General features: G+C 50.0%; 1 protein-coding gene across 1 annotated transcript in view; it reads right to left on the bottom strand.

Annotated features, from left to right (window-relative positions):
- The window catches only part of HSPB8 (heat shock protein family B (small) member 8), a 79,793-nt gene extending 74,199 nt beyond the window's left edge, over window positions 1–5,594 (bottom strand). Inside the window, exon 1 of the mRNA XM_063964310.1 lies at window positions 4,842–5,594. Coding sequence (XP_063820380.1) covers window positions 4,842–5,220 — 379 coding nt within the window. The 5' untranslated portion in view covers window positions 5,221–5,594. The remainder of the gene's footprint in view (window positions 1–4,841) is intronic.
- Between the last annotated feature and the right edge of the window lie 6,899 nt (window positions 5,595–12,493).

Raw genomic sequence — 12,493 nt, forward strand, 5'->3', positions numbered from 1 at the left:
CCACAAATAGTGTAGAATAATAACCCCGGCCTTGTTGAAGTAGGGGTACCTTGATTATCACCTGCTGGGAATACAGCTTGTGAATTGCCGCTAGCACCGCCTCCCTGTCTGAGGGAGCAATCGGCAAGGCAGATTTTAGGAACCGGTGGGGTGGGGACGCCTCGAATTCCAGCTTGTACCCCTGAGATACTATTTGCAGGATCCAGGGATCCACCTGTGAGCGAACCCACTGATCGCTGAAATTTTTGAGGCGACCCCCCACCGTACCTGGCTCCGCCTGTGGAGCCCCACCGTCATGCGGCGGACTTGGAAGAAGAAGCGGGTGAGGACTTTTGCTCCTGGGAACCTGCTGTTTGTTGCAGCCTTTTTCCCCTACCTCTGCCTCTGGACAGAAAGGACCCGCCTTTTCCACGCCTGTTTTTCTGGGTCCGAAAGGACTGAACCTGATAAAACGGCGCCTTCTTAGGCTGTGAGGGGACATGGGGTAAAAATGCTGACTTCCCAGACGTTGCTGTGGAAACTAGGTCCGAGAGACCATCCCCAAATAATTCCTCACCCTTATATGGTAACACTTCCATGTGCTTTTTTGAATCCGCATCTCCTGTCCACTGGCGAGTCCATAAGCCTCTCCTAGCAGAAATGGACAATGCACTTACTTTAGATGCCAGTCGGCAGATTTCCCTTTGTGCATCTCTCATATATAAGACTGAGTCTTTTATATGGTCTATGGTTAACAGGATCGTGTCTCTGTCTAATGTGTCAATATTTTCTGACAGTTTATCTGACCACGCAGCGGCAGCACTGCACATCCAAGCTGACGCAATAGCTGGCCTAAGTATAATGCCTGTGTGTGTATATACAGACTTCAGGATCGCCTCCTGCTTTCTATCAGCAGGTTCCTTGAGGGCGGCCGTATCCGGAGACGGTAGTGCCACCTTTTTAGACAAACGTGTGAGCGCTTTATCCACTCTAGGGGGTGTTTCCCAACGTGACCTATCCTCTGGCGGGAAAGGGAACGCCATTAGTACCTTCTTAGGAATTACCAATTTTTTATCAGGGAAAGCCCACGCTTCTTCACACACTTCATTTAATTCATCTGATGGGGGAAAAACTACGGGTAGTTTTTTCTCTCCAAACATAATACCCTTTTTAGTGGTACCTGTAGTTATATCAGAAATGTGTAACACCTCTTTCATTGCCTCAATCATGCAGTGAATGGCCTTAGTGGGCATCAGGTTAGACTCATCGTCGTCGACACTGGTGTCAGTATCAGTGTCGACATCTGGGTCTGCTTGAGGTAGCGGGCGTTTTAGAGCCCCTGACGACCCATGCAACGCCTGGGCAGGCACGAGCTGAGAAGTCGGCTGTCCCACATTTGGCATGTCGTCGATTTTCTTATATAAGGAGTCTATACGTGCACTCATTACTTTCCATAAGCCCATCCACTCAGGTGTCTGCCCCGCAGGGGGTGACATCCCTTCTAAAGGCATCTGCTCCGCCTCCACATCATTATCCTCATCAAACATGTCGACACAGCCGTACCGACACACCGCACACACACAAGGAATGCTCCGAATGAGGACAGGACCCACAAAAGCCCTTTGGGGGGACAGAGTGAGAGTATGCCAGCACACACCAGAGCGCTATATAATGCAGGGACTAACTGAGTTATGTCCCCTATAGCTGCTTTTTCTATATAATATATATACTGCGCCTAAATTTAGTGCCCCCCCTCTCTGTTTTTACCCTGTTCTGTAGTGTAGACTGCAGGGGAGAGCCAGGGAGCTTCCTTCCAGCGGATCTGTGAAGGAGAAATGGCGCCAGTGTGCTGCAGGAGATAGCTCCGCCCCTTTTCCGCGGACTATTCTCCCGCTTTTTTCCATATTCTGGCAGGGGTATTTTCCACATATATAGCCTCTGGGACTATATATTGTGGAGTTTTTGCCAGCCAAGGTGTTATTATTGCTTCTCAGGGCGCCCCCCCCCCAGCGCCCTGCACCCTCAGTGACCGGAGTATGAAGTGTGTATGAGGAGCAATAGCGCACAGCTGCAGTGCTGTGCGCTACCTTGGTGAAGACTGATGTCTTCTGCCGCCGTTTTTCCGGACCTCTTCTTGCTTCTGGCTCTGTAAGGGGGACGGCGGCGCGGCTCCGGGATCGAACACCAAGGACTGGGCCTGCGGTCGATCCCTCTGGAGCTAATGGTGTCCAGTAGCCTAAGAAGCCCAATCCGGCTGCAAGCAGGCGAGTTCGCTTCTTCTCCACTTAGTCCCTCGCTGCAGTGAGCCTGTTGCCAGCAGGTCTCACTGAAAATAAAAAACCTAAACTATACTTTCTTTCTAAGGGCTCAGGAGAGCCCCTAGTGTGCATCCAACCTCGGCCGGGCACAAAATCTAACTGAGGCTTGGAGGAGGGTCATAGTGGGAGGAGCCAGTGCACACCAGGTAGTCATAAATCTTTCTAGAGTGCCCAGCCTCCTTCGGAGCCCGCTATTCCCCATGGTCCTTACGGAGTTCCCAGCATCCACTAGGACGTCAGAGAAATTGCTTTTAAAATGGCATCCCCTTTAGTGCAGAGTGGTGAGCAGTCCTTTTCACTCTGCCCAAGAGGCATTTGTGTCGCTCCCCAGCGGTGTAGCAATAGCCCCCGCAGACCGTGCGGTGGCTTGGGGGTGCCAGCAACTGTGTAATGCAGATTCCATGCAGTCTAGCCATCTGCAGAGAAATCTGCTGAAGATGTCCCTCAAAAAAAGGCCGCCGCCTAGGAAGAGACTGGACCTCTAGCGTCTGCCAGGAAAACACAGTGCGTATAGTGTTACCTGGAAGTGTTTTGTTTCTGGGAATGCAGGCGCCGCTGGTAAGCATGAAACTTCTTGCAATAAGCATAATATCCCTGGCAACAAACACGAAACCTGAGCACGAAACCCCTGACAATAATCATGAAACCTATAGCAATGAGCATGAGACCACTGGCAATGAGCATGTAGGTAAAAATGAGAATTAATGTATGGGGGCGGGGGTTCAGAAACCTCTTTGGTAGGGCGGCGCAAAATTTACAGTTAGGCAACTGTCACTCCCCCATCTCTAGGCACAATCAGAGAAATCTCATAAAAAACTGCACACACACAAATAGAAACTTTACAGTTGAGCATCTGGAATCTCTGGCCTAATGGGCCTAATTCAGATGCGGTCGCAAAGTGGCTATTGTACTCTAATTGGTCAATGTTTTCTTACTGCGCATGCGTTTGAGCCACAGTGCGCATGCGTATTGATAAAAACGGTGGTCACAACGGGGAATTAGTTGCAAAGTGAGTGACAGGAAGACAGCATTTGGTGGTGGGAACAGGGAGCGGTCAGATAAACGCAGGTGTGCCCATTCAGATGGCATTTTCTAGTCGTCCATAAATTTGCAGCTGCGATCTTAGGGCCTGATTCATTAAGGATTGCAAATGCAAGTATTTTCAGTCCTCAGCAATGCAAATGCAGGAGGAGGTGCATACCACCTCCTCCCGGCATTTGCGATGCGTTCGCATTTCAGATGAACATTGTGACCATCAATTGCGATGTTCATCTTACTCAGCCTTGCCGTCACAGTCTGGCTTGTGGGGCCAAGGTAACTGCATCATGCAGTCCTTAGCCTCGCCACTCCCGCAAAACAGGGGCAACACGCCCCCGTTTTTCCGAACGCTGGCTGTCCCCGTCCCTCGACACGAACGCCTCTGCCTGTCATTCAGGCAAAAGCGTTTGCATTTTGGAGAAGAGATCGCAGAACCCGTTCTGCACATGCACAGAATGGGTTCTGCGGGTGCGCAGTCCCCAAAAATCGGCTGAATGCTGTAAGGATCGCTTTTGCGATCCTTTCTGTATTAGCCCCTAACCCCTTTCACACCAGCACCTCTGAACACAGGTTATTGGCACATGAACGCGCATAACCCGTGTTCATGTGCGGTATGAAAGGGTGCCGGGTTGAAATACCGGGTCCAGTGACCCGGTATTTCAACCCTGCTCTTGACCAGGGTTGAACCCGGGTTCAACCCTACTCACATTGCGGTGTGAACGGGAGACGGGTCAATGCGCCCCGGCTCCCGTTCACTCTCTATGTACAGGCGGCGCTTGGAGATCATGTGATCTCTAGCGCCGCCCCCGGCGCGTCACCGCTGACGTCAGCAACCCAGCAATATGCCGGGCTGCTGACTGCGGTATGCAAGGCGTCTTACCCGGGAATGTCCCTGCACGATCCCGGGACCGTATTCCCGGGTAAGACCCTACATTTTTAGGTATGAAAGGGATATTACATACTACTGGAGAGCCCCCTGCATTCCTGGAGAGCAGATCCGCCTGCTTGTCCTTACAGGCACTCAGAATCTGCGACATGACCTGATTCACAACGATGGTACAGATGTATCAGCAATTATAAGCCGGCAGACGGAAATGATATTACAGCAGTGGGCGTTCCTAGGCTCAGGTTAGCTTCTACCTATATTAACATTTAGTTGCAAATGAGAACGGCAAAAGATAGCAACAGCAATCTAAACAACAGCCACATCTGAATTAGGCCCACTGTGCTGACAAAGTAGATGGACTGTTTATTTTAGTATATAAATGTCAGTTTCACTGAAAATAACGTTTTTTTTAAAATACATTAGTATTTTTCTTTGAACAAAAGACCAATCCTGAGAGACACAGAAGCACAATCTCATTTTACTGTAAACCAACCATAAAAAAACCAACCTTTCTTCATTCTATGATTTAACAAAAAAACAAAAAAACAGGTCAGATATGATATACAGTAGCTTTTTCTTTTGACGTGAATTAAACTATACTGCTAGCACCATCCACTCACCTGATACTTCTACAAATCCATCTCTGGTTTTCACAGTCAGTTCCTCTGGCGTAAAACTTTGTACATTAACACACACCTTCCAGGGCTGGCTGGGGGTGGCCACAGTATTCCGTGGTTCTGGGTAACCTGTGTACCTGGCATTATATCCGGGAGGAGAGACACCAGCTGTCCGTGCCAGGCCTGATCTCAACGGACTTGACCAGGAGGCAGTAAGCCTAGGCTTTGCCCAGTCTGGCCAGTCCATGGTTAAATCGTCTGGAAATCCAAAATCATCATCTAGGAGACGGGAAGACAAACTTTGATCTCGGAAAGAATCCCGGGCTCCCCTTTGTCTACTTGCAGGGTAATGACAAGTGAAGGGCAACTGACCGTCTGCCATATCCTTGGAAAGATTTAGAAAATGTCAACAAAACAAGGGAGCAATAATTCCAAGTGAACTTAATGGTAGTTAGACAGAGTTTGCAGATGTCTTGAGATATTTCCAAAGAATAAATCTGCAAAGTGAACGAAGTTGAGGCAAGATAAATTAAAAATAACTGGAATTATTCAGAGAATTAAGCAGAGTCATTGGGAGTGAAAGCAGCGTCTTGATCCTCTGGGTTTAATCTGCAAATGGCCTGCACCGGCTAAAATAAACAACATAGCCATCAGTCGAGAAAGTTCTGTAAACTTCTGGGCTGCAGTGAATGGCTCCTATTTATAGCCTCCTGTTAATGCTTGCAGCCTCTGGCCTGTCAGCTGGGTATTTGGAGCCTATGAAACACCCTCCAAGAATCTGCTGTTGTAACAGCTGATGACTCCCAGAAGAGACACCCTTAGGGTGTCCAATTTTAGACAGCCGTCTCCTGCTGATCCCTCTTTTACCACCCTCCCTTCTTTTTCCTCCCCTTTTACTGTGTCATCCTCTTATTTTTTTCTGCCAGGTAGGGATGTGTCTGAACACATTGGCCTCAGTGTAGATCTGCACTTAGATGATGTCATTCTCTGTTATGATTTAATTGCTGGAATTAAACTCAAGTCATTTAAAACCGTTCCCCACCCCCTCTTATGTATTCTGTATTCCAAATCCATCTCATTATAACATTTTGTATAATTATGTTACTTTCTCATATACATATTCATTGTTACAGATGACAGAGATACTCTTCTAGGTGTGTTATTTGCTTTGTAAATGCCAATCTAGGAATGTAGGATTCAGGGGTTTCAGTAAAGTACATACAGATGCTACTGTATATTGGGGGTCATTCCGAGTTGATCGCTCACTAGCTAGTTTTAGCTGCCGTGCAAACGCTATGCCGCCGCCCACTGGGGAGTGTATTTTAGCTTAGCAGAAGTACGAACGCATGTGCAGCCGAGCTCTGCAAAAACAGCTTGTGCAGTTTCAGAGTAGCTCTAAACCTACTCAGCCCTTGCAATGACTTCAGCCTATTCGTGTCCGGACCTGCCCTGCAAACGCCCAGCCACGCCTGCGTTTTTGCAAACACTCCCTGAAAACGGTCAGTTGACACCCAGAAACGCCCCCTTCCTGTCAATCTTCTTGCGCCCGTCAGTGCGACTGAACTCTTCGCTAGAACCTGTGCACAACCACAACGGGCTTTGTACCCGTATGACGCGCGTGCGCATTGCGGTGCATACGCATGCACAGAAATGCAGATTTTTTAGCCTGATCGCTGCGCTGCGAACAGCGGCAGCTAGCGATCAACTCAGAATGACCCCCATAGTTAGTAAATGAGCAGGATTAAACAATACAATGTACAATTTAAAGATACTGCAAGTATACTGTACATACACACTGAAATTAAATAACTTCAAATAATGTGGTTTGTCTTATCACTTATTTTTACCTGTGTTAGAAATAGGGGTATATTCAATAACTGTCGGAAGCTGCCGGCTTGTCGGAAAGATGGCAGCTTCCGACAGTTTTAGGTTGGAAGGGGTTCTGACCTATTCATTAGTGCCCTGTTTATTCCGCCAAGTCGGGAAACCCGACTTGTCGGAATGCACGCTGATATCAGCGTGCCTTGTCAGAAGCGGGACCAAACCTGACAATCTCATCCGACTTTAAAAAAAAGTCGGATTGAGATGAGGAGACTAGTGGTGCTGCGGGCGGCGGAGGGAGCATTGATCAACGGCCGGCGGGGGGAGCTGGCTGCGGGGGACATGTCTGCGGCGGCGGCGGGAGGCGTTGCAGGGAGAGAGGTGCCTGGCCGTCCCCGGCCAGTGCACCTCTCTCCCTGCAGTGCCTCCCCCCGCGCCGCAGACAAGTTCCCCCACTGCCAGCACCTCCCGCTGGCCGCCGGTCAATGCTCCCCCCCCCCACACCTCTCTCCCTGCTGCCAGCTCCACACATGTCCCCAGCAGCCAGCCCCTCCCGCTCACGGCCGACACTCTCTGCTCCCCTGGCCGCTGCTGTCAGCGCATCCGCAGCCGCTGTCAGCAGCGGCCTGACAGGACGGCCAAATCCAACAGTCAGATTTGGCCGTCCATTGAATAGGGGTTGTCGGATCCATTCCGATAACTGCATGTCGGAATGGATCCGACTCCTATTGAATATACCCCACACAGAATGAGGCGAAATTCACATTACAGCACACCGTATGACCCGAAATTCATATTTTACCACACGGTATGAGCCGAAATTCACATTACAGCACACGGTATGAGCCGAAATTCACATCACAGCACACGGTATGACCAAAAATTCAGATTTTACCACACGGTATGAGCCGAAATTCACATTATAGCACACGGTATGAGCCGAAATTCACATTACAGCACACGGTATGAGCCGAAATTCACATTACAGCACACCGTATAACCCGAAATTCATATTTCTCTGACGTCCTAAGTGGATGCTGGGGACTCCGTCAGGACCATAGGAATAGCGGCTCCGCAGGAGACAGGGCACAAAAGTAAAAGCTTTAGGATCAGGTGGTGTGCACTGGCTCCTCCCCCTATGACCCTCCTCCAAGCCTCAGTTAGGTTTTTGTGCCCGGCCGAGAAGGGTGCAATCTAGGTGGCTCTCCTAAAGAGCTGCTTAGAGTAAAAGTTTTGTTAGGTTTTTTATTTTCAGTGAGTCCTGCTGGCAACAGGCTCACTGCAACGAGGGACTTAGGGGAGAAGAAGTGAACTCACCTGCGTGCAGGATGGATTGGCTTCTTAGGCTACTGGACACTAGCTCCAGAGGGACGATCACAGGTACAGCCTGGATGGGTCACCGGAGCCGCGCCGCCGACCCCCTTGCAGATGCCGAAGAGAGAAGAGGTCCAGAAATCGGCGGCTGAAGACTTCTCAGTCTTCATGAGGTAGCGCACAGCACTGCAGCTGTGCGCCATTGCTCTCAGCACACTTCACACCAACGGTCACTGAGGGTGCAGGGCGCTTGGGGGGGCGCCCTGGGCAGCAATGAAAGTACCTATGCTGGCTAAAAATACATCACATATAGCCCCTGGGGCTATATGGATGTATTTAACCCCTGCCAGGTTGTCAGAAAAACGGGAGAAGAAGCCCGCCGAAAAGGGGGCGGGGCCTATTCTCCTCAGCACACAGCGCCATTTTCCTACACAGCTCCGCTGCTAGGAAGGCTCCCAGGCTCTCCCCTGCACTGCACTACAGAAACAGGGTTAAAACAGAGAGGGGGGGCACTTATTTGGCAATATTATTATATATTTCTCTAACGTCCTAGTGGATGCTGGGGACTCCGTCAGGACCATGGGGAATAGCGGCTGCGCAGGAGACTGGGCACAAAGTAAAAGCTTTAGGACTAGCTGGTGTGCAGTGGCTCCTCCCCCTATGACCCTCCTCCAAGCCTCAGTTAAGATTTTGTGCCCGAACGAGAAGGGTGCAATCTAGGTGGCTCTCCTGAGCTGCTTAGAGTAAAAGTTTAAATAGGTTTTTTATTTTCAGTGAGACCTGCTGGCAACAGGCTCACTGCATCGAGGGACTAAGGGGAGAGAAACGAACTCACCTGCGTGCAGAGTGGATTGGGTTTCTTAGGCTACTGGACATTAGCTCCAGAGGGACGATCACAGGCCCAGCCATGGATGGGTCCCGGAGCCGCGCCGCCGGCCCCCTTACAGATGCTGAAGCAAGAAGAGGTCCATAAATCGGCGGCAGAAGACTTTCCTGTCTTCATAAGGTAGCGCACAGCACTGCAGCTGTGCGCCATTGCTCTCAGCACACTTCACACTCCGGTCACTGAGGGTGCAGGACGCTGGGGGGGGGCGTCCTGGGAAGCAATGAATTTACCTTAGTTGGCAAAAAATACATCACATATAGCTCCTGGGCTATATGGATGTATTTAACCCCTGCCAGTTTTCCAGAAAAAAGCGGGAGAAGAGGCCGCCGTGAAGGGGGCGGGGCCTATCTCCTCAGCACACAGCGCCATTTTTCCCACACAGCTCCGCTGGTAGGAAGGCTCCCAGAATCTCCCCTGCATCCTGCAACTACAGAAACAGGGTAAAAAAGAGAGGGGGGCACTTATTTGGCAAGCAGCTATAAGGGATAGACACTTATTGTAAGGTTGTCCCTATACATATATAGCGCTCTGGTGTGTGCTGGCAAACTCTCCCTCTGTCTCCCCAAGGGGCTAAGTGGGTCCTGTCCTCTATCAGAGCATTCCCTGTGTGTGTGCTGGGTGTCGGTACGTGTGTGTCGACATGTATGAGGAGGAAAATGATGTGGAGGCGGAGCAGAGTGTCTGTAACAGTGATGTCACCCCCTAGGGGGTCGACACCTGAGTGGATGTACTGTTGAAAATTACGTGACAGTGTCAGCTCTATATAAAAAAAACCAGTGGTTGACATGAGACAGCCGGCTACTCAGCTTGTGCCTGTCCAGACGTCTCATAGGCCTTCAGGCAGATGGCAGATACAGACGCCGACACGGATACTGACTCCTGTGTCGACGGTGAAGAGACAACCGTGATTTCCAGTAGGGCCACACGTTACATGATTGAGACAATGGAAAATGTTTTATACATTTCTGATAATACGAGTACCACCAAAAAAGGGGTATTATGTTCGGTGAGGGAAAAACTACCTGTAGTTTTCCTGAATCTGAGAAATAAAATGAGGTGTGTGATGATGCGTGGGTTTCCCCCCGATAACAATAATAATTTCTTAAAAAGTATTGGCTGCATACCCTTTCCCGCCAGAGGTTAGGATGCATTGGGAAACACCCCCTAGGGGGGATAAGGCGCTCACACGCTGATAAGAACAAGGGCTCTACCCTCTCATGAGATGGCCGCCCTTAAGGATCCTGCTGATAGAAAGCAGGAGGGTATTTAAAAAAAGGTATTTACACACATACTGGTGTTATACTGCGACCAGCTATCGCCTCAGCCTGGAGGTGCAGTGCTGGGTTGGCATGGTCGGATTCCCTGACTGGAAATATTGATATCCTAGATAAGGATAGTATATTATTGCCTATAGAGCATTTAAAAGATGCATTTCTATATATGCATGATGCACAGAGGAATAATTGCCGACTGGCATCAAGTATAAGTGCGTTGTCCAATTCTACCAGTAAAATGGTCAGGTGATGCGGATTCCAAACGGCATTTGGAAGTATTGCCTTTGAAAGGGGACATTTGGGGTCGGTCTTTAGACCTGGTGGCCACGGCAACAGCTGGGAAATCCACGTTTGTACCCCAGGTCGCCTCTCAAAATAAGACGCCGTATTATCAGGCGCAGTCCTTTGTTGGCAAGCGGACAAAAGGTTCCTCTTTTCTGCTCGTGACAGAGGGAGAGGAAAAAGGCTGCAGAGATCAGCCAGTTCCCAGGAACAGAAACCCTTTCCAGCCTCTGCCAAGCCCTCAGTATGACGCTAGGGCTTTACAAGCTCAGGCACGGTGGGGGCCCGTTCTCAATGAATGTCAGTGCGCAGTGGGCTCACTCGCAAGTAGACCCCTGGATCCTTCAGGTAATATCTCAGGGGTACATATTGGAATTCGAGACGTCTCCCCCTCGCCGTTTCCAAAAGTCGACTTTACCGACGTCTCCCTCTGACAGGGAGGCAGTTTTGGAAGCCATTCACAAGCTGTATTCCCAGCAGGTGATAATCAAGGTACCCCTCCTGCAACAGGGAACGGGGTATTATTCCACACTATTGTGGTACCGAAGCCAGACGGCTCGGTGAGACCGATTCTAAAATCTAAAATCTTTGAACACTTACATACAGAGGTTCAAATTCAAGATTGAGTCACTCAGAGCAGTGATTGCGAACCTGGAAGAAGGGGACTACATGATGTCTCGGGACATCAAGGATGCTTACCTTCATGTCAAAATTTACCCTTCTCACCAAGGGTACCTCAGGTTTATGGTACAGAACTGTCACTATCAGTTCAGACGCTGCCGTAGGGATGGTCCACGGCACCCCGGGTCTTTACCAAGGTAATGGCCGACATGATGATATTCCTTCGAAGGAAGGGAATTTTAGTTATCCCTTACTTGGACGATTCCCTGATAAGGGTAAGATCCAGGGAACAGTTGGAGGTCGGTGTAGCACTATCTCAGGTAGTGTTGCGGCAGCACGATTGGATTCTCAATATTCCAAAATCGCAGCTGGTTCCGTCGACGTGTCTTCTGTTCCTAGGGATGATCCTGGACACAGTCCAGAAAAAGGTGTTTCTCCCGGAGGAGAAAGCCAGGGAGTTATCCGAGCTAGTCAGGAACCTCCTCAAACCGAGCCAAGTCTCAGTGCATCAATGCACAAGGGTTCTGGGTAAACTGGGGGCTTCCTACGAAGCAATCCCATTTGGCAGATTCCACGCAAGAACTTTCCAGTGGGACCTGCTGGACAAATGGTCCGGGTCGCATCTTCAGATGCATCAGCGGATAACCCTGTCACCAAGGACAAGGGTGTCCCTCCTGTGGTGGTTGCAGAGTGCTCATCTTCTAGAGGGCCGCAGATTCGGCATTCAGGACTGGGTCCTGGTAACCACGGATGCCAGCCTGCGAGGCTGGGGAGCAGTCACACAGGGAAGGAATATCCAGGACTTATGGTCAAGCCTGGAGACATCACTTCACATAAATATCCTGAAGCTAAGGGACATTTACAATGCTCTAAGCTTAGCAAGACCTCTGCTTCAAGGACAGCCGGTGTTGATCCAGTCGGACAACATCACGGCAGTCACCCACGTAAACAGACAGGGTGGCACAAGAAGCAGAAGGGCAATGACAGAAGCTGCAAGGATTCTTCGCTGGGCGGAAAATCATGGGATAGCACTGTCAGCAGTATTCATTCCGGGAGTGGACAACTGGGAAGCAGACTTCCTCAGCACGACCTCCACCCGGGGAGAGTGGGGACTTCACCCAGAAGTCTTCCACATGATTATAAACCGTTGGGAAAAACTCTACAGGTATTGCGCCAGGTCCAGGGACCCTCAGGCAATAGCTGTAGACGCTCTGGTAACACCGTGGGTGTACCAGTCAGGATATGTGTTCCCTCCTCTGCCTCTCATACCCAAGGTACTGAGATTGATAAGATGGTGAGGAGTAAGCACTATATTCGTGGCTCCGGATTGGCCAAGAAGGACTTGGTAACCGGAACTTCAAGAGATGCTCACGGAGGATCCGTGGCCTCTACCTCTAAGAAGGGACCTGCTCCAGCAAGGACCCTGTCTGTTCCAAGACTTACCGCGGCTGCGTTTG

This window comes from Pseudophryne corroboree, chromosome 1, assembly GCF_028390025.1.
Source record: "Pseudophryne corroboree isolate aPseCor3 chromosome 1, aPseCor3.hap2, whole genome shotgun sequence".
Taxonomy (NCBI): Eukaryota; Metazoa; Chordata; class Amphibia; order Anura; family Myobatrachidae; genus Pseudophryne; species Pseudophryne corroboree.